This window comes from Xiphophorus hellerii, chromosome 18, assembly GCF_003331165.1.
Source record: "Xiphophorus hellerii strain 12219 chromosome 18, Xiphophorus_hellerii-4.1, whole genome shotgun sequence".
NCBI lineage: Eukaryota > Metazoa > Chordata > Actinopteri > Cyprinodontiformes > Poeciliidae > Xiphophorus > Xiphophorus hellerii.
The window spans coordinates 18,514,593-18,537,265 of NC_045689.1; the positions used below are offsets into that span (position 1 = coordinate 18,514,593).

Consider the following 22,673-nt stretch of genomic DNA (forward strand, 5'->3'; position numbering starts at 1 on the left):
AGCAGCAGTCTTCAGTCAGAGGTTCCATCAGACTGATTGCAAGACTGACTGCTATAGGAGATGGTTCCTGCTCACAGCATCACCATCCACAACTCTGTAGAGATACAGTACTTGGATGAGTTTCAGCAACATTTAACTTCCCTTTGTGGTTAGATAAAGCATTTCTAAATTGAATTAAAAGGACTTTACAAGCCAATTCAATCCAGCAAGGTGTAAAAAAGTGAAAATTCAACTACATAGTCCACTGAGTGAAGTAAGCACAACACACATGGAGGGTAGCTATTAGTCTTGATTTCTGATCCCTGGACTTTTCTGTCTTCCCCACTTCTCTACCTGCCTATTACATGTCTTATTACTGTTAATAAAAGGCAGTACTTTAACAAAACCTTTTTATAAAATTTTTTTTAAAATTACTTAGAGTTAGTGGTGACAGCCTTTCCAATGGTGGCGTCATTTGGGAGAGAAAGACACCGCAAAAATTTTTTATGTCAAAGTTGTGTTTTAAATAATCTTTATTCAATGATTCTTTAGTCAGTTTTGAACAATACAGTCCTGATATGCTCAGTCTTCACATTGCAATGTATTAGGAGAATGTAATGTTCTCCTACTACTATTGAAATGTTCTTTAAATAGAATAAAAGTTTCATGCATCTTAAGTTGCACATAAAAAAAAAAAATCTGTGTTTAGTCTAAAATGCAGTTCAAGTTTAATCGCTTTTGGTATTTTAGATTTGAAACTACACACAAAAAACAAAACTGAAAAAATTGGTGAAATATAATCTTTTACTTCATCATCAAAATTAAAGTCATCAACTTCTGGAAATGCATTTAAAACTTAAACCAAACACAACTGATAATGTTTCTTCATTTAAAGCACCAGTGGCCATGAATAGATTACATCCAAGGGGGGGAACTATACCACTCAGGATTGTTTACAGAACATATTAATAATTTTTAAAACGCAAACTATTGATTTTTTAAAAATCACTTTATTCTTGAATGAAACAAACCATAAGATTTATCACAAGAAACATCAAATTAAAAACTTAAGGTTACATTTAAACATCAATCTGCATAAAGCTACACATGAAACAAAAAAAGGCTAGCCAGTATGTTCATAAGAATAGCAAAAGTCTAACTAAAGTACAACTTAGAAAATTCAATGTTTACAGCATCTGAAGTGAGATACCTAGAGCTGCGTACATATAAAACTTTAAAAAACTGTCTTCATTCAATTAAAAACAAATCAAACCAAACAACAAAACACTAAATACTAAACATAAAAAAGCAAAATCATTTTCCCTAATTGCTGAAATGTAATATCGGAACCAGAAATTTTCTGAAAGCTTTGCTAATCTTACATCAACCAAGAACAAGTAAGTTGTCCATTTGGATAGAACGAATAAGGGGGGAAAATAAGCTATCTCAAGCCATTATTTTCCCCTGTGCAAATCCTCTTTAAAGGTGGTGCTCCCGATTCATCTAATTCATCCTGTTGGGGGTAAACAAAAGGGTCAAGTTACAGTAAATGTTTTAAAATTACATCACACAACAGATGCTCGATATGTAAAGTGTATTTAATTAGGAGCGGTATTTGCATTCTTTACTGAAATAGGTTTCATGTACAAAACCTGAGTGTCTGGAGTTCTCCGCCTGGCAGTTCCAGATGTAAGTGGGTCCTCCTTGATGAGCGTCGGCGGCTCGTCTGCACCCTCCCGACCTGAATGAACTGGTTCTGGAGTACAGTGTTCACAACATAAACGTGGAGATTGTTAAAGTGTCAGGTGTACGGCCTTAAAATGAGCACCTGTTGATTAAAGAGGAACTCTCATACCGTCGACCGTCTCCTGTCCGAGCATGGGAGGCTGAGAGTCTTCAGCCCGCAGGCTGTAGGTATGTGGAGGGCTGACGTGCTGCGAGCTCGACGTGCTGCTGCTGTTGTCAAGTTTTGGCTGATAAACGTCCGACAGAAAGCTCTGGTTGCTGTTTTCATCTGTGAGCATATCACATGACCTCTTCAATTCTTGAAACAAGCTTATTTGTGTATAAAATATAAATATATATCATATTCCAGTTGATTCGAATCTCAGTGTGCTTTATCGTTACCCTCATTAAACGCCAAAATAAACCTACCGGTGAAATCCAGCATTGAGTTGGTGTTTTCAATCACTACATCTTTGAGACCCCGGACCTCTCCACTAGTGGATTTGGTGCGAAATATCTATTGGATTAAAATAGATTATAAAAATATATTAGATGGAGACAATCTGTGGCAAACATATTTCAATATGATGCATATAACTGAATTCTTTCCTGTAAAAATAAACATTTTAAATTATACATTAAGTATGTCCCGCCATCATTGGCAAACTTCACTTTTTAAACATTTAACTCCAAAGATTTAACAGCACACTATCCGTATCTAGACTACAGATGGTTGATATAAGTGCTATAATCTTACTTGAAGAAATATACATTTCAGATATGGTGTATTGGAGTGTATTCAAATTCCCAGCACTTTTTCCCCCATGTGTTAACCACAAACCTTAATGTAATGTATTAGGATTTTATGTGACAGATTAACACAAAATAGTCCATATGTATCAAATAGAAGGAAAAATAATATTTTATTATAACTAACAGGAAAGATACTTTAAGTAAATGGATCACACAGGATGTGAAATATAAATAATAACTACAAACAACCACACTGTAGATATCCATATGTTTTTGTGTTTTTCAGAATATTCATTTCAGACAGAGAAAAATGTGCACCTGCAGGTACATGAATTGGAGAGGCGAACTCAGCCTGAAGGACATACACATTTAAGAAAAACTTAATTTAGGATAAAAGTTAAAAGAAAAAAATACATAAAATGATACTTTTGATGAGGACAATTGAACTGATGTCTTAAAAATCTATTCATTCTGATAATTCAATGGATATATTCAATTACCAGAATTGAATCTATCAATTCTGGTAACTGATAGATTACCAAACCAACAGAATAACCAACATTTAAAACAGCTACTTATAACATATTAAGGAATGTGTCATATCTTATATATCTTTTTATTTCATATTCAAACTACTGTGGGATCTATCATTAGTAAAGATATAATCAGTGTTTTTCACCTTATCTTCTATGCATCACAATGTCATGCCTGTAGTTTATATGTGTGACACTGTTGCTATGCGGGATGCTATTACTTGTATCTAATGTGATCAGGAAAAGGATTGTGGATTGACTATATGTAATGATGGCTTGCCATACCACAGTGGGAGCTGTGACTGTCTATGACGGAGGCCCACACACCTGCTTTGTCTCCGTTACTGGAACCCACTTGAAAATACGTAAAGATGTGTCTCCAACTGTAACCCATTTCTTCTCCCTGTGGATCAGATTCATTTGATTATTATCAGATCAGGGATCAGAACGCGCTTAGCTTTCGCATGATCTGCTCGACGGGTATCAGTCAGTGATAAAATATGCTGAGCGCGTTCTCTCTGTCCACGTCACATATAATTAAACTTAATGCGCTCACTGACGGTCTCAGCTGCAGGCTACAAATCGTGACCTTTTCGGTGGTGCAAACTGTTGGCGTTATTCAGAAACTAACGGGGCAGTTCAATGGATTGAAACCCGCTGCATATGAAGCTGCTGGAGCCATATTGACAGCTCTCAGCGGAAAAACTCAACATGCCCCGCCCCTCCGGCCGACCAGAGGCGCTGATTGGCCCGAAGCCCTGTCAATCATCTAACTTTTCCGACTGAAGTTTGTTGAGCGACGCAGCAAGATAGCAGGCAGCCGTCCACTAAACATTCCCCTCCATGTTGTCCTTTAGATAGCCCACATACCATTTCCGCACTTTCTCGATGGCTGCCAGAACCTTTTTAATGTCGTCTTTAGCCCGACTTCGGGTCTCGGCTCGGCCTGATCGTCCCGACATCTTGGTGCTGTTATGATTCATCTACAGATGCATCTGAAAACTTCAAGACCAAGCCCCAGTCTTCTGTAACATTGGTAATCTCGCGAGACTTAATTAAAAGACTTTTACCCTCTCTCCTTTTATGGCTTTTCTTATTACTCTTATCAGCTGTAATGAGAGGGCAAAGACATTTTTATGCTATTTATTCTCCAGTTTTGTTTGTTTTGGTTTTTCTTTGCTGACTTCTTAAAGGGAAATACATCAAATAATATAGTAGCGCCCTAACTAAAATCAAACACTCAGTTGTGTTGATATTACCAGGTTTCATGTTATACATATTATGTGGGGCACTTTCTTTTTTTTTCAGAATATAAATTTTGAATTAAAAATGTTAACGTTTTTTTCTTTTTCAGTATGAGAGGATTTTTTAAAAATACATCACAATGAAAAATCTGATGAAAAACCTTGTGGATATTTCTCTTTTTTTAACAAAACGAAAAACAAATAAGACAGAATACGGTCACATAGTTTTCAGAAATTTAAAGCCCGTGGTGTTGTGTTCTGAAAAGATGACATTCACAGTTTATCTCTGTCAATTGGCTTGAGCTTAAGCTGTTTTGCAAAGACAAATGAACAATAAATTTAACAGGTGGAGCTGAACACAAATATATGGTACACTTTCCAGATTTACGTTTAAAACAAATTTAAACTTATGTACTTTCCACTTCATAATTATGAGCTACTCTTTGTTTCTCTGTGACATTTGATTACAATAAAATACAACAAAGTTGCTGTAGCATGATAACATGTAAAAAGGTTCCGAAGGTTTAAACATTCTTTGTGGAGCATTGCAATCAGTATCCGTGATGGACTGACAGCCTGTCCAGGTTGTGTCCTGCCGATTTTCCAGTTTTCTAGCTGTTTAATGTTTCAGTTCTTTTTGAACAGCTAGCTGTTCTTTAACAAGGAGTTTCATGACAAACTTCGCCACAGGTGCCTGATCCATGAATTGACCGATAAATGTCCTGGTTCAATCAGAACTGCTGTTCAAACACTCCTTCTCATGATGCTGTTCACATTTTGACATCATAAGACCAAGGCAAGACCTAACAACTGACAGTACCGTGTTCAAACACTCCTTCTCATGATGCTGTTCACATTTTGACATCATAAAACCAAGGCAAGACCTAACAACTGACAGTACCGTGTTCAAACACTCCTTCTCATGATGCTGTTCACATTTTGACATCATAAGACCAAGGCAAGACCTAACAACTGACAGTACCGTGTTCAAACACTCCTTCTCATGATGCTGTTCACATTTTGACATCATAAGACCAAGGCAAGACCTAACAACTGACAGTACCGTGTGATTGCGAGACTTCAAACCGGATGTTATCAGGCAGAGTTGGCACTGAGCTTAGAGGTTGCAACAAATAGACTGGAAAACTCACAGAAATAAATAGAATTGACATCCTTTGGCTACATTCCAAGACATTAACATTGTATCTTGTTAATGGCACCAACCCACTGTTTCTGGCTGAGGAAATCATCATCACATGCTTCTACTGCACTGCCTTACTTTCATAATATGTCACTGCAGCATGAACTTTTTTAAATTTTCCATAAATTTCACAAGGTTTCTGTGAGTAGTGAACCTCCTGCTCTTGTACTTTAAACTTAGGGAGCAACTAAAGTGTCTCCCTTGACAATAAAAAACAAACTCACGTTATTGTAGTTTCTGATTATGACCAGCAGAGGACAGCATTCAGTCACGCAAACAAACCAGCCTTTTGTTTGTTGTAAATTGGTGACTCAGAGCAAAGGTTGAAATTACTTGGCACTCCTGTCATGCTACAAAAACTCACATTTTATGACAGTGACCAGCTTACAAAAAATCTATCCGAGGTGGCTTTCGCATATCTTTTTTCTCTATTTTTCTTTTATTGTCAAATGTGCTTTAAATGATATTTTTGTGGTGTGAGCAAATGTTTAAGCCAAAGGTCAGAAACGTTTTCACAGTAAAAATGCAACCTCCCAACTATATGACACTCTGTGTCATAGTACTTAATGTTTATTACCTTGGTAAACAAAATCTGATGGCTGGGTAGTATTTTTTTTAACTCATAATCAGCCTGCTGATCAGCAGTGTGTTTTGTCCGGGCTGAGGCTGGAGTTAATGAGTGTCTATACATGTCTCCGACAGTGTGGGCGGATCCTGCTGGGGCTGCAGCCAGTGGCTGGAAACTCTGGGAGGAGTCAGTGACCGTTGCCAGAGAAAATATCCAAATAACAGCAAGGCTAGTCCTCATGCTGCTGAGAGCTTTCAGGGCACCGTCAGTGTTGGTCTGCTGGTTCCGGTGAGGACTCTGTGGATAAAAGCCTTCGTAACTCTGTTTGTGTCCCGTGTTTGTGCTCCAGCGTGCAGATCAGTAGCCCATATTTAAGAATGCAAACAGGACTCCTCCACACAGTAACATACCAAGAATCAGATTCATGTAAACTGCTGAAGTCAAAATGATCACAAATGATAACAGACATGAAAATGTTTTTAAAAAAATGTTTTATTGAGTTAAAGTACAGCAGAGAATAAGAAATGTATTTCACAGATGTACCTAGCCACATTTAGTGTATTTTTATTAAGCATGTGAATTTGTGTTTGAAAGCCTCAAAACATGAAAATCAGTCCAGGTTATAAGAGGTGCAAGCATGGGAAAAAATTATAAAAACTAATTAATATATGAATAATATAAAGCCATTTAACAAAATCTCAATTGAAATGTTTAACAGAATTGTTGTCATTATTTAAAAGCCCACTTTATTGAGGCAGATACTGACCACACATTTTCATCTCCTGTACTATACAGTCTTTAAAAAGTAATCACACCTCTTCAACCTTTCCCCTTTTTACATCACCACAAACATCAGTAGTTTTAATGTTATTTCATAAGATGGACCAACTTAAAGTTGTGCATATGTGTGAAGTAGAAATATGAATAGACACTTTTTTGTTTTTGTAAATCATTCAGCTGTATTCAGGCTGCTTTAACAATTGTTTTTACATGTGATTTGATTTATCAAATCTAGTGTTACAAATGAAGACCATCTATCACAGGTCTCAAACTCCAGTACATGAGGGCCACTGCCCTGCAACTTTTAGATGTGCCTCTGCTGCTCCACACCTGAATAGAATAATTAGGTCATTAGTAAGGCTCTGGAGAACTGATCTACACAAGAAGGAGGTAATTAAGCCATTTCATTCCAGTGTTTTGTACCTGTGGCACATCATAAACTGCAGGACACCGGCCCTTGAGGACTGGAGTTTGAGACCCCTTAACTCAAGACCAAGTTAAAACTGAAACTAAGAGTAAGACTTAAGACTGAGGCTTGTTAATATCACTCAGTCAGCGTAAAAAAAAAAAAAAAGCCATCATTGAAAAGAAAAATCCAAAACACAATTTTCTGCCATATTTATTTTGAAATATGAATTTGTATATTTAAAGCTTATCACATTTAAACTTTACATTTCATTCCTTGACCGCACATCGTGTTTTGGCTTGCGTACGCTCTTATTTTGAAATGTGAAAAACAGGAAGTGGTGTCCTGTCGTAAACCCGGGCGCTCTCGCTGCGGCTGCTGTCATTGACTGGAAGGCAGAAAGTGCTCCAGTGAAAACGGGACGGGGAGTCCTCCACAGCAGCATGGACGGCTGCCCGCCATAGTTCCTGCTGCTCGGGTTGTACTTCCCACAGCCTCGACCGTTAGTCGGCGGAGAGGTTTGTCTTATTTTTCTGGTTTTCAACCCGCGTGAGCGTGTTTTTCATGTTGCAACCCGCAATGGATCGAGTGAAAAGCTCCATGCAGCAAGTCCCCAACGCTATCCCCAAAGTGATCCGTCGGACTGGAGGGGCCAACAGCCTGGAGCTGGAGAGGGAAAACTTTGAGAGAGGGCAGGTAGGAAGAAACTCAGAGACGGAAATCTGCTGTGGGGCTGGATGAACGAGTGGGAAGCATGGATGGATGGATGGATGGATGGAGGAGGAGGAGGAGGTCCCATCTGGGAGCCGCTTTATTTGTGCTGTTTCTGGGAGGAGGATTAATAATAGCAGTCATGTCGCGCTGTCTGTTGTCAGCTCAGTTAATAAACCTGGCTGAGATGGTGAAAAAAGAAATTACTCCCACTCATGTTCAGTCATTTTACCCCACTGTCTGTGTTTGAATCCTCATTGTTTTTCGTGTGTGTGTGTGTGTGAAAGCAGACACAAATGGATGCACTGTACAACAAAAGAGCTGTTGAAATGTGGGTCAATGGCCTTTTGAATTCAGATAACGGTGCGTTGGAGCTTATCTGGTGTGTTTGTTAGGGAACAGGAAGGACCTGGAGCACCATGAAGCTGGATCATGTACGTCAATTATGGAAGAAGCAGAGCATCTGTACCGCTTAAAGCGAATCAGATAGCCATACTCCATTTGATCTTATGAAATCTACTTTGCATGACCTGCTCTCCCAGTTAGCAGTAGATGCTGTGAAACCATTCAGAGTCAGACCTGCTGGTGTGTTTTGAATGTTATGCCTACTGCGTAACCCAATTTCTACCAGAGAGCAGAAGATCCTGGTTCTGAAGCAGCAAAGTAGCCCAGGGCCATCACAGAACCACCACCCTGCTAGGCAGTCGGTTTAACGTTATTGTTTTGAAATAACCAGATCTAACAAGATGCATGCATCCTACACTGCTACACTTCTGTCTCATCAGTCCACATAATGTTTACCATGAAAAACTCCAATGGAGGCAATTTTTACCCGTCTTTGTTATTGTTGAATGATGAACTCTGATCTTAAACTGTGGCAAGTGAGACCTGCTGTGATTTAGACACTTTTTGGTTTCTCCTATGACCTCTGGGTGAATCATTGATGCACTCTTGGGAGTAATTTTGGTAAGACTTGCTTCTGAGAAGATTGACTGCTGTTCCATGTAAGGGTGGGTGATTTGGACTCAAAACGGTCTCTATTGTGAAAATATAATACAATTCATGACACTGCAATCTTTGGTGACAAAAGATTGTTAGACTGTGTGAATCAATACAATCGGAGCACAATAAACTATTCTTGAAGTAATATTTTATCAGATAGACTACTTGACTATCTACTTGAGTACGCCAGTTACATGAAGCAAAGTTCTTATACCACTTTGCAACACAGAATATTTTACTTTCAGCTTATTTTCAAATTGATTTATATTTATACTCTTTGTTTCTTTGGTTTGCAAACACCCTTGTTAGTGTTTACCATTATTACAATAAATGGCTGTCCTTGTGGTTTGCCCAAGACTCAAAAGCCTTAGAAGTTTCCAACTCTTTCCAGACTGATGGATGTCACTGACCTCATTACTCATCTGATCTCTTCAGATCGAAGTTTTTACCTTTTGTAAGTTTTTTAGCCTACTTCATGCTGTCAGGCATGTTCTGTTTAAGTGATTTCTTGACGTATATCAGTATTTCTAAAAAATAAAAGAGGTGAGTAGCAAAAATATATTCATGTTTCAACAAGGATGACAATTACTTTTTCAGAGCCCTCTGTCTGCATAAGGCCTCCCTTCCTCTCTTCAGACCAGGCACATTAGTTGGGGAGAAAGTAGGTCAGATGAATCCATGTAGCCAAACTGCAACAACAGTGCTGCAACATGCTTCTCCTACCCAGTCCTGTTACCGCTTCCTGAATGTGCTTCAGCAGGTTTTTATTTTGGCAACTTTCAGCTTTACTTTCAGCTTATTTTCAAATTGATTTATATTTATACTCTTTATATTTATACTCTTTGTGATCTGCAGTTGCCAGATCACAGATCTGGCAACTGCAGATCTGTGATTGCAGTCAATTTACAACGTCAGCCCTCTCCTAACGCTCTGTCTCTCGTCCCTGCACTTGAGGGGATGGAAGCTGCTCGGATTAGAGGAGAGGAGAGGGAACAGGGTTGGCTTTAAGTGTCCAGAGTCAAGCTTGTGTCAGTAGGTCACTTGCCAAGCTCCTGAGATCACACCATGTGGACGTGTGATGAGCTCATCAACTTTTATGTTGCAGGTTAGAAAGACAATGGCAAGACAACCTAAACAGATCTCCTGTTACTTGGTAATTTCTCACAATTTATTAGCTTTTATTTATTTATTATTTGACTAATAAGCTCAGTTTTCTCTTCTCAGAGTCATTAAAAATGAAAATGTGTTTTCTCTTGTGTTTCCCGTTAAGAGGCTATTTTTTCCTTATTCTTTCTTGTGGTTAATGTCTAACTGAGGGCCTGCATCGGTGCTAGGAGGTGGAGGAATCAATGGATCCGCTGTCTACTCCACCGTGGATCAGTGAGAGATAATCTCATGTGATCTGTTGTGCTCCAAAGCTGCCTAAATCTGCTGGGTCGCTGGCTTTCACCTACAATGTACAGTGCCTTTCACAGGGATCCATATCCTTCAACTGTTAGATATATTTTCACATTACAACCTAAATTCTAATGTATTGCGATTTTATGTTTTAGAGCAATAGGAAGGATAATTTTAAAATGGAGTACAAATTTTTATTCAGTCTTCTATTTTACACCAAAAAATGAAATCAGTCGAGCCAATTGTCTTCGGAAGTCACCCAATCCCAACATAAATCCATATGTTCTGTGAGGTTTGCTTGAAAATTAGTGAACAAACAACATCATCACGACCAAGAAACACAGCAAACGGGTCAGGGATGAGGTTGTGGAGAGATTTAAAGCAAAGATAAGTTATAAATGAATATACCAAGTTTGAACATGTCACAGAGCACTGCTCAATAGATGAACTGCAAAGAAAAACAAACACATGGTATAACTACAAACCTGAAAAACTACTGCGTCCACCTGTCCTCCATCTGGGATTTCTCCCATTGAGCTGGATTTTTCCAGTTGGGTTTTAACAGTTGAGCCAATCAGAAAACAGAAGGGGGAGTTGTGAACGATGACGTTGATTTAGAATTGCAGTGTGGCTACAAAGAAATGTAGTTTGGCAATGGCAGCAGAGTAAGTGAATGAAGCCATTCAGTCCCTGTTGGCCACACTTCCAAATATTGACCAGTTAAAATTGTAACAAGATGAATGTTTAAGACAGTTTATTTGCTGACCAAGATGTCATGGCATTACTCCCCACAGGGTTGTTTACAGGGAGCGCAACTATCAGTAAACTTCATACACCATGTTCCAAATTATTATGCAAGTGATATTTTCTTAAATGGTCAATGCAAATGATGGTCAGTATAATTTTCAAGTCATGAACTATTGCAGTATAAATTAAATTTGACTGAACAAAGCTCCACAGGAGAACAGTATTTTTTTCAAAAAATAAAAAACCCCAAATGCACTGTTCCAATTTATTATGCACAGCAGATTTTCTAAACATTTTATGGATTATAAAGAACTGCAAACGGTCATTCTTTGATTGTGCAGCATTATGTGGTCACATGTACTAAAATCAAAAGCTATTTCAGTCAAAAACATCTTAACAGACTGAGTTACATGTTGACATAGGACCCCTTCTTTGATATCACCTGCACAATTCTTGCATCCTTTGAACTTGTGAGTTTGTGGAAAGTTTCTGCTTGAATTTCTTTGCAGGATGTCAGAAAACCTTCCCAGAGCTGCTGTTTTGATTTGAACTGCATTCCACCCTCAGATCTTCTGCTTGAGGAAACTCCAAAGGTTCTCAATAGGGTTGAGGTCAGAGGAGGATGGTGACCACACCATGAGTTTCTCCCATTTTATGCCCATAGCAGCCAATGACACAGTGGTATTCCTTGCAGCATGAGATGGTGCATTGTCATGCATGAAGATGATTTTTCTACGGAAGGTACGGCTCATCTTTTTGAACCATGAAAGAAAGTGATCAGTCAGAAAGTCCATATACTTTGCTGAGGTCATTTTCACACCTTCGGGGACTCTGAAGGGGCCGACCAATGATTCTCTCCCCATGATTTCAGCCCAAAAAATGACTCCACCACCTCCTTGCTGACGTCACAGCCATGTTGGGACGTGGTGGCCATCCACCACCAATCCACTACTGCGTCCATCTGGAGCATCCAGGGTTGCACAGCAGTCATCAGTGAACAAGTCTGTTTGAAAATTAATATTCATGTACGGCTGGGCCCACTGCCACCGTTTCTGCTTGTGAGCTCTGGTTAGGGGTGGCCGAATAGTACTTTCATGCACTGCAAGCCTCTGGAGGATCCTCCACCTTGAGGTTCCAGAGGCACCAACAGCTTCAAATATCTGTTTGCTGCTGTTTGCTGCTTTGTAAGGGCATTTTAACTGCTTCTCTCTTAATCCAATGAATTTGACTAATAGAAACCTTCCTCATTATGCCTTTATCTGTACAAACCCATCTTTGTTCTGAATCAGCCACAAATCTCTTTACAGTATGATAACGAAGCGGGTGTGAATCCTTTATGGAGCACTATGAGAAAATTGCCAAACTTTGTAGTGGATTTTCCTATTCTCACTTGTTTTATAAAGGAATACTTTGACTTTGTATCTGTTTTTCTACTCATGTTTTAGTCTATTAAGAGAAAAAAAGACAGTAAATCAATCACTGATTGTCCTTAAATCTTTTGCAGCATAAAACATCCATTCTGGGAACTACACGCCTATCTCTCAGGAGAGTTTGGTAAACAACCGTGGGGTGTTTGAAATCCGCTTTGTCATAGAGTCCACGCCGGGTTATAAAAAGCTTAAACCAGGAAAGCCAGATAGCACTCACTTGCTTTTAATGATAGGTTTAGCCCTGTAATAGCAGCTGCCTCTCTAATTTAAGAGTTTAGAAGATATTTAATGTTAATGTCACTGCATGTTTTGGTTTTTGCTTCAGATTTTATTCCCTTTGAGAAGCACAAATAACAAGCTAGTATTGTACACTGCTGGTTTTTATTTTACAGCCTTTATCTCTCTGCTCCAGAATGTGAGGGTTGCCAGCTCCCAGACTGGCTGGGTAGGCGGTAATCTCTGGAATGATATGGACCATAATTAGTGCTTCTGGGAAAACTTCTGGGGCACCATTTGGGCTACGGAGTGTGAGCCGCTGAGCGACACCATATTGTATGTTACATAATTAAGGATTTAAATTTAGACAGCCTGACTTTTTCTTCCCATGTTGGCTGGCCATACTGAGGGCACACTGCCTGCTTTAGAATCAAGTGTGTTTGTTTGTGTATGGCTAAGTCTCCCGATCTCATTAAACCGCCAATAATCAGGTTGATTTACAAATGTTTTAAGCCACAAAGAGGAAATTCAGCTAAGTTCTGTTCGGCCATTTAGCAGCTATGTTATCCATGGAAGGAGCATTTCCACAGGATCCAGACACAATCTGCACTCAGACTGCTGTTTTTTTTTTTTTTAATCATCCTGTCCGCTCTACCTCAACCCCCATCTAAGTCTCTCATTGTCTCGAATCCTCTCTGCCGCCTCCTCCACATCCTGCAATTCACAACGCCGGGAGGCTATGGAGGAATTTCCGCATACACGAGGTGCGGGCTCGGTTAAACGTGTGGGGACCTGAAAAGCGAGGCCTCCAAAAGCACTGAGGCAGCACAAACAGCAGGTGGTTGGTTTGTTGCCTGCCGGCGCTGGCTGTGTGTGAAATGATAAAGCTGGACATGACTGACGGGTTTGTAAGCGGAACAAAGTGCGCCGATGAATCCCTGGAGGCTCAAACAATGGCTTTGATTAACAAATTATTTTTGGTCTCCTCTGTTGTGTTTTTTACGGCCCTGTAGACCGGAAAAGGAGCAAGACAGTGATGGAGTGTGGTCTCATTGTCCGCAGGTCATAAGTTAGACTGAAACCTTCTTCTTGTGTGTTGTTATGTGGTATGCAAATCGTCTGGCTTCAATTCAAGTGGTCTAGTAGTAAACGGAGAGACTAAATAAATTTGTTTTGCATAGAATCTGCTACATATGTTAGGATTTGTTAAACATTAACTTGTGCATTGCTAACATTTAGATTGTCGTCTAGTCTGCAGCACTTAATATTGAAAATGAAAGCTTGTTTACAACTTGTTAAATGATGGCATAGGTCGTCTGAAAACGCCAATTCATGGAGTTGGTTTGATAGAGCATATTTCTTCTCAGTCTTATAAACATGCCACAAGTTATTATGCTGAGGAATTTTGTTTAATAATGCATCAGTAATAAAGTATCAACTTGGGTATCCTCACACATGTTCATCCACATCATTATATAGGCACTGAGTCCTTTTTACCAATTATTTACACACAGCAAAATCAAACAAAATGGGAGAAAGTTAATTGCTTAAAAATATTTTGTAACCTCAGAACCTTCCAGTCAACAGTCCAGCCACGTCTATCCAGTTTTAATCCACTCGCAACCAGCTTACCAGCTACCCAACTCTAACAAACCATTAATTACAACTAACCAACCATCCAATTTTAACCCTTCAATTAACTATCTAATTCAAGAAACTAACTTAGCTCTATATCCAACCAACTATTTATCAGTCTAATTAATTCTAACCAACAAACTACCCAGTTCAAACCCACTAACCAACCATCTAATTATATATATATATATATATATATATATATATATATATATATACTATCCATACAATTAACCAACCATCCAATTTCACCAACCATGTAAATCCAAGAAACCAACCAATCATCCATTTCCAACCAACCATTCACATGCCAATCTAATTCTTACTAATCAACCAATTCCATCAGACCAAGCAACCATCCAGGTCCGTATCTTGCTATTCTGGTGCCTTAGTGCATGTATCTACTGTATATTCAGTGGGAAAATTACAGTTCAAGATGATGACAGATTCCTAGTGGGATTGAAATGAGGAAACGTATCAAGTACAATGAAATAAATGTAACAATGAAGAGTTTAATGCAGTTTTATGGAAGTCACCATAAACTGTTCTTAGGACACTGATCTCAAACTGCAGTCCTCGAGGGCCAGAATCCTGAAACTTTTACCTGAACCTGAAACGTGCCTTCTCATACACACTTGCATTAAATGGTGAAACTGCCTCACTCGCATGCAGTCGAGCCCTACAGAGCTCTGCTAATGAGCTAATATTGGAGCCAGGTGTGCTGAAGCAAAAAGACAATTAAAAGTTGCAAGAAACCAGCCCTGGAGGAACACAGTTTGAGACCACTGTCTTAAAATAAGACTTGCTGTTTTTACACGCTGTACTTGTTTGATGAAACCCCGTAAAAAAAATCAAAAGATTTGATTTTACAAAGGCAACTGACCCACATAATTATCACAGGTATTGTTTTCTTGAGGAAGATTAATGTGGAGGAGATTATTAAAATCAGAAAATCCTCAAAGTCTGCAGATTTTTTTTTTCCATTAAATAACTATTGTTTTAGGTTTACTGAGTAACGCTGATGGTCAGAGTGAATCATTCTTGAAGCAGGACTGCAACAGCTGCAACAGTGCAACTACGAAGTGTAAAAACCAGACTTGAGGCGAGAAAAGAGAGTGTGAGGCGAGTGATGCATGAAGGAAGCGTAAACATCATCCCGCTGTCCCTCATTTGTCTTTTTTCAGCCCCGACTCTTTTCAAATACAACACAGGTCTGTGCTAATTGAGATTGAAGCGTAGAATGGGCCATTGGGAGGTGGAGCATTTTTTCTGGAATCTCACCTATCCAATTCCAGCCCACTAACCAACTGGGTAATTCCAAGAAACCAGCCTATTCCATACCCAGCCAACCAATCAATTCCAAGAATGTAGCCATCCTTCTTTCCTTTCATCCGGTCTCTATCCAGTTCCAACAAACATGTAAATAGTTAAGGTTATATTATGCAGTTTTAGTGTAAAAATCTGTTCTAGTCGCCATGGTGTATGTACAGTATATACAGTGTTTCCCACCAGGCTTTACTTGTGTCCCCACCAAGCTAAGCATTGTTTATTTATTTAAGTCTTTTTAAAATGTTAGCATTCCTGAAGACTTTATAGTTGGTGTTCAGGTGTTAATCCTCCAAGTTTTATGGGGTAAATCTTGTATATGTATAATATAACTGAACAATGAAATGTGAGAAATGCAAACACTAAAACGAGTTTTTATCTATGTAAATAATTTTTTTCCAAAAAAACAATTGAAGTAGTCTACAGTTGAAGACATGTTTGAGGACTAAACATTGTGAGAGATTGGCCTAAACCTTGCTCCAGGTGGGTGAACTCTTTGAGGAGTGTTTGAGAATGAGAAGCCAGACTGAGACACAGTGGGACAGCTGCATGTGAGAAATGCACAACAGTTGGTGAAGGGCCCACGCCGTACCAGGAAGTGCAGAGACTCAGCGGAAAATAGTTGGCATTGTTTTTAGGCGGTCTGCTGAGTGGCCCGAAGTATAATGTGTAGCATTCCCGGCGGCCTAATGAGAAGCATATTGATCATGGTGGCTGGCTTGGCCTCAGCTGGTCAGCTGTTGTTTGGTGATTGTGCAGGAGAGGCTGGCAAGGTTTTTAAAAATGGATCCCTGCGACTTGTTGTTTGGCTTTAAGCTGCCTCAGTGTCTTCTGTCTGTTATCTCAGACCCAGCGAGGTCGAATGCCAACCCAAAGTTATGTGCATGATAGTTTTTAGACTGATGCAATCAAGCTAGATTTAGTTATGTTCCTGCTTACATCAGGATGTTTCTCTTGTGTTTTCTCCATCGGTTTTAAAATGGCAACAAAATGGTAAAGTCCCAAATTGCTTTTGCAGTGGATTTCATTAGATTTTGCAGGTGAAGAGATATAATCAATTTTTGTCAGTTTTTTTTTTTATTATGATCTTCATTATATACGGGTGTAAATAGTAAACACAACCCCATTCTTTTAAGACTGTGATTCTGCATATAAAAATGCAGAATTAAAAGAATATACACAGAGACAACACAATACAAATGCAAACGCAAACATGCAATGTTAGAAAACAGTTAACCTACAAAATGAAAGTAAATGTTATGTTTTATTTGTTTTATATTTTAGAACTTGCTTTGGTGTAGTTTTAATTATCAATATCAACTTCAGGTGATCCTGATTTCTTTTTTTTTTTATATGACATAAGAACAGCACTGAAAATCTTTTTTCAAAACCTTTTTGTCAGAAGTAAAGGCAAAGTAATACTGTATATAAAAGAGAAGTTGCTGTAAAAAATATACAATAAAAAAGAGAGAGAGAGTTAAGAAAGGTTATCATATTACCTTCATGCTAATCATTAGCATGACTAGCCGGGCTAGCATTATTTAAACAGCTGTCTTCCTGTAACTGAAGGTTGTAGTTCTGTACCTTGATTTTGAAATTTCCAAAGGTTGCCAAGATTTTGAAGTCCAGAATGCTTTGATAAACAGATAAAAGGGAGCAATTTGGCTGCAATATCTTCAACCTTCCTGTTATCTGTTAGAGGTCTTGCTCTATCTCACTTTCGTCTTTCGTCATTTTGGAGACGTGGTTAGGTCACATTGCCTGATGATTGGTAAGACTAAAGAAAGGTGTGGATCTCATTGAAGTGTTCATGTTTCACAGTACACACTTTTTCATTTCACAAATATGCATCACAAAAAATCAGCATCATTTAACTCAACTAGGAAATTATAAATGTGCAGACAGACATTTGGCATGCAACACCTTCAAAAAACAAGACTGATCTTGTTCTTCATTAATGACGGTTTTCCTCAATCCGCCTCTCTACAATGTAACTGCTTGATATTGTTGCCTCTTGAAGAGGTGGGTGAGAGTTTTCCGCTCCACAAATCCTCCAGTGTGTTGCAGATATGGTTGCCCTGTAGATAACGCTAGTAATTGACAGTATTTTATGTAGAACAGTTTTGTGCTCAGATATCAGTCAAGCTCTTTTTGTTTGTCGCTCATAAACCAAGCCTTAAGGTCGTTTTGCATGTACTGCTGCCGAAGATTTAAGTGTGTAGCTTTTTCTACCAATATGCACTGATCTGCAAAAATCTGACGAGTTGGAGCACTGTGCCCCAGTGACTGCATTTTAAAAAACCTTGCAAGTTGATGAATGACCCAGAATTTAGTTGATGATGGTTTTTACTATATCAGAATAAACCGGTCTGTGTCTAAAATTGAAAAATTAAAGATGGCATGGTGCTGATGCAACTCAAAGATAAAATATTCTTAAGGATGTTTCTGTTTTAGAATGATAAGCTTTACTCTGGTTATAGTGAATATTCTGGAGCAGAATTTGTCCTCTTCCCCATCCCCTCCTTTTTTTTATAAGCTGTGATTCTTTCTGTGTATGTAAAGCTCTTTGATATTCTGGGGTTGTGACAGATGTTATCTAACATCTGTCACAACCTTCAGACTCAGAATAGTACTGCAATTCATGGTCTCAAAATTGAAACCATCTCAGTTTGACCAGATGGGGGCATCACTTACCCAGAATCGCCTTCATAGGGTAAATTAAGCAGTAGCCAATTTTTTTTTTGTTTTCATCTTTTTAAGTTACTTTTTCTCACCACGAGTGGGAAAATTATTTTATCAAAGTGTCAGACGGGTTGCTATGAAGATTATTTACTAAAGTTAGTAATTCCAGAAATATGGTGTATAAACTCCAAGTATGATTTCTATATGGTGCTGATGACAGAAATAATGCTCACACTGAACTTATCTTTCTCTAAATAATTATCTGTAAGAAGAACGCTGTCAAAAAAAAAAGTGATTGTATTTCCCCGTATGTTTAGCCTGTACTGTGTTAATTCAAGCTGTGATTGCTGAGAACAGAGCTGGTCTACACAAACAGAGCGCCCTTACCTTTGACTAAATAAATGGTTAAGAATAGGGCTGCAAAATATTAGCACATTGGACTCTGTAGCATTATCATTAATCTCTGTGACCTTTGGCAGCTTTGTTACTGTAGTCTGTGTCAGATGTGAACATCTGCTGCAGTGAAAGTTTATCTAACTGGCTGGATGTTGTAGTGACAGTGAAGTATTGTAAACAGCAACATTATCAATCGATGCATTGACAGAAGGAACGATTAAAATAAAAGCCAGTTTTTTTGGAAATATTTTTCTTTCTTTTGTGATTTCTTTTTTTAAGAAAAGAAAGTGAGAAAAAAAATCTATCAAATTTGGATTTGGTATCATAAAATCGGAGACTTTATTTTTAAGTTGCATCGCCCAGCCCTACTTAGAAGTTGACGTTATTGCTCCATGAGATGACATTGGTGCGGGCAGCCTCAGCAAACAGAAACAGCACTGCAAAATAAAAGCTCCCTTGTCAAAATAAAAGCTGCATCTTCAGTTTTGCCTGAAAAATAATAATCTGATGCACGTTTAAGTACAGAAGTCTTGTTGTCCAGCCCAAGACCGCTAGAGCTGGATGGGTTTTGATTAAAATTCAAATGCAATCTGAATCAGCGGCCTTTTTTGTTTAGAAGCTGAGAATATAAGATATTGTTTGTATTTTGTGTCTAGATAAACAATCAAAACTATTGTAGTAGATGCATAGTGTGTGAATACAGAGAATGAGGGGTTTTTTTCTGAGGAGGGGAGTGGGTTCTTTTTTAAAAATTTTCTTTTTTTGTTTGTTTTTTTAGGAAAAGCTTTAATTTTAATTTTTTTTAAGAGGAAGATAATCCTACTATTTTTGTGTCTTGAGTTAGATTTGATTAGGTAAGATTACTCTGGGTTCATTTCCTGAACTCTTGTCTCCACCCCGTCCTCCCCTTTCCTACCCGGACACCCTCGGTGGTCCCCGGACCCCATCTTGGGAACCCTCGGGGACTGAGCCATCCCACTCCGCAGGCTCCATGCTACTATTGTCTTACCAGGGAGCGGGCTATTTGCAAAATAAAGGCAGCCTCCTGTCTCTGTGTTGGCCGCTATGAGGGGCGATACCCGGTGAGTCGCTGCCGGGTTTTACTGTGAGGCTGAGCGGCTAGCATCAGCGACACCCCTCCGCTGCTTTCCCCGGCGCACAGCCTCTGCTTCTCGGCGGTCGGATGCTGGAAGTCCTCGCCGATCAGGGAGCGCGTTGGGCTCGCAGTGAGAGGGGAGAAGGGACGCGGAAGAGAAAGGGGTGGGAGGGAGCACAGGATACAGGGACATTTTTTTAAACATACCAAATCAGGACACATGTTGAGCTAACGGGCCGCTCCACCTCCCTCTTCTCCTCCCAAATGCGTTTCTTGCCTCCGTCGCTTTCCCGTTGCTAATTATTCCGGATTTTAAAAAGAGAGGAAAAGGGAAGCCAGCGGTTCTCCTCTTCGGCTTTTAAGATCCTGGCTCACCGCTTGGACGGATTACCATGGATCTGAGCAAAATAGTAAGTTCTCAATGAACAGACTATATTTAAAGGGAAACAGCCTTGTGATGAAAATGTATGTATGTTTTATTTATTTTTTTTTAGCGTGGTGTCCAAGAAATAAGTCCTGCTGCACACATGTAGGATCAGGGCTGGTTGCATGTAAGAGATGGCTCTCTGCAAGCAGGGACTTGTTGTCTGCTGATGATTTGTAGCTGGTCGTGGGAAGTTTGGGTGTTTGTTGAGTAGGAGAAATGCTTGAGCTGGTCCAGCTTCTTATTACTGGGTGTAGAAGCTTTAAATCTGAACATCTGGACCTTTAAATGTGCAGCTTTACACAGCAGAAATTAAGATTACTCTTGTGCTGGAAGGAGAAAATGCTTATAAGCTTATTTTAGGTGCAATCTGCTAACTACTGGATCCTTAAAAGTAACTCAAAACACTTTGTATATATAAAAATCTTTTTTTTTTGGTCCATATTTAGCCAAGCTGAGAGTTCTGGATGATTAAGGCTCACAAAAAAATATTCACATCCCTTTATTATTTATTTATTGAGGATTTGTCATACATCCATACAAAGCAAGACATAATAGGTGAAAAGAAGGTAAATGAAAGCTGGGTTTTCAAATTGTTTTCAACAAATAAAAAATCTGTATAGTGTGGTGTGCATTTGAAATAAGCTCCTCCTGAGTCACTAGGTTGTATAGCTGCCTTTCGCAGCAATGCAGCTGCAATTATATTTGCCATCTTTGTATAGCTAGACTGACTTTAATACCAGTTTTTCTTTGTAAAATAACCCAAATTCAAATCTTGCCATAATTTCTTAATAGGTTGTTGTTCTGGACTTTGACTAGATCACGCTAACTTGTACGCTCATGCAAACCATTACAGTTCTGGCGGTAGCTTTAGGTCATTAGCAGCTTTTGATGTGTTTTTCTCGTAGGGATTATCTGTCTTTACCTCCATCTACCGTCCCATCTCTGACAAACTCTTACTCTGATGAAAATCATTATCACAGAATATTGCTGCCAGAGCTGTTAGTTTCTTAAAGGGATGGTGTGTTCAGGGTAATATGTAGTGGTAACTTTTGATTTCACATAATATCTGTCATGTAGGCACCAAAAAACTCGATTTTGACCTATTCAGACCCGAGTACCTGCTTCTGCTTGCTGGAAATTGAAAACTAGACCCTTAATGTTCTGGTTTCAACAATAACTTTTTCTCTGACCATTCTTCTGTAGAGGCATGACTATGTAGTCCTGTCATTAGTAGGCCTGTGCTGTGTATCTTTGCAGCTTCCACTGAGTTGCCAAGGACGTCTTGGCTGCTTCTCTTCAAAGTTCTCTTAGTTTAGTTTAGGTAGGAACGTAGGTTTACTGTTACGCCATACATCTTCCCATTTTCACACAGTGGATTAAACCATCTTATTTCATCTAGCCCTGCTTTTATCATCTCTACAACATTAACCCTGACTTGTCTGCTCTGATCCTCTGTCTTCATGATTCTGTTTGTTCACAGAAAAGCTGGATTCCTACAGTTTTTCTAATGACAAACAGGTGGAGTCTAATTAGGCAACCTCAAAGGGAATTGTTTCCAGGGGATTTCATTAAGAGGTTTCAGAGTACAGGGGGACGAAAGTGGCTGGAAAGTGACAACATCTTGAATTGGCATGGATACAGGTGCTGAAGTGTCTCACAGACTGGCCAAGCTCCCGGAGTGCACAGTTGGAGCAGGTGTATGTAAGCCCTAGGCAACAAGATGGGCCTTTCACTGCCCAACATGGATGGATGGGTTCACTTTTAGCCCTTGTGTGGATGTGAGGAGGGGAGGGTAGGAGCAAAGCCACCCACCTGTACTTCTGTAATCCCTAACCAGGAGTCACTCAGAAAAGGTTTTAAAAGAAACGGCATACATAAATGAAGTTGTACTCGAGGAGGAAAAACTGATTTTTCTTGGCTGCAAGATGAAACTAAGCTGCCCACATGAAGCAGCCGGGGCATGTAGCCCAGACATGACGTAGGTGTAAAGATGCAGCGTCTCGCTTAGTCAAGATTCATTCAGATACAGTCGGCCTGTTGGCTTCAGATAAACTTCTCTCTATCAGAGGAAAGCAGTTCAGCATTGCGAGTCTATCAGTGCTGCCAAGGCTGTCCTGTGAGCTTAACTGCATTGTTTGTTCTGCCCCTGTGTTTTGGCTGTTTTTGGCTTGTAGTGAGACGCAGTGGTATGAAAGCAAAGTTCAGCCAAATTTCAAATTCCTGGAAAACGTACATTCCCTTAATTCATTTACGTTGTTAAATCAGTGCAGAGTTAAAAATCCTGGAAGGGTTGTTCAGTATGTTCATTGAGCTGCATTGAAAAGAAGTTTTAGGTACTGATGGATTTATACAAATTATGTCAATGTTCAGGAAAGCTTCATTAGAACCTGCAAGGTGCAGAGTATCAGTGTTTTGATT

General features: G+C 39.2%; 2 protein-coding genes across 4 annotated transcripts in view; one reads left to right on the plus strand and one right to left on the minus strand.

Annotated features, from left to right (window-relative positions):
- Positions 1–769: 769 nt before the first annotated feature.
- Positions 770–4,019, minus strand: bcl7bb (BAF chromatin remodeling complex subunit BCL7B b). Its single transcript, XM_032590217.1, has 6 exons — positions 3,861–4,019; positions 3,318–3,393; positions 2,134–2,221; positions 1,835–1,993; positions 1,632–1,735; positions 770–1,492 (listed from the first exon to the last, which is right to left on the minus strand). The coding sequence occupies exons 1-6, from the start codon at positions 3,971–3,973 to the stop codon at positions 1,421–1,423; spliced, it is 612 nt and encodes a 203-aa protein (XP_032446108.1). The 5' UTR covers positions 3,974–4,019; the 3' UTR covers positions 770–1,420.
- Positions 4,020–7,566: 3,547 nt separating this feature from the next.
- hip1 (huntingtin interacting protein 1) overlaps positions 7,567–22,673 on the plus strand; it is a 50,926-nt gene continuing 35,819 nt past the window's right edge. For 2 of the 3 annotated variants that reach the window (XM_032545111.1, XM_032545112.1), the window contains exon 1: positions 7,567–7,885. In XM_032545111.1, the coding sequence (XP_032401002.1) occupies positions 7,754–7,885 (132 nt within the window). In that variant the 5' untranslated portion in view covers positions 7,567–7,753. Of the gene's footprint in view, positions 7,886–19,706; positions 20,239–22,673 lie in introns of those variants that run through there. The other variant, XM_032545113.1, reaches the window with a different exon arrangement.

What these genes read in the sequence shown, in the direction of transcription:
- bcl7bb (XM_032590217.1), bottom strand. Translation starts at nt 3,973, where the DNA reads ATGAATCATAACAGCACCAAGATGTCGGGACGATCAGGCCGAGCCGAG. An exon ending in ATCGAGAAAGTGCGGAAATG is followed by an intron (nt 3,394 to 3,860) that starts GTATGTGGGCTA and finishes TCTGATCCACAG; the next exon opens with GGAGAAGAAATGGGTTACAG. An exon ending in CTCAATGCTGGATTTCACCG is followed by an intron (nt 1,994 to 2,133) that starts GTAGGTTTATTT and finishes ATATGCTCACAG; the next exon opens with ATGAAAACAGCAACCAGAGC.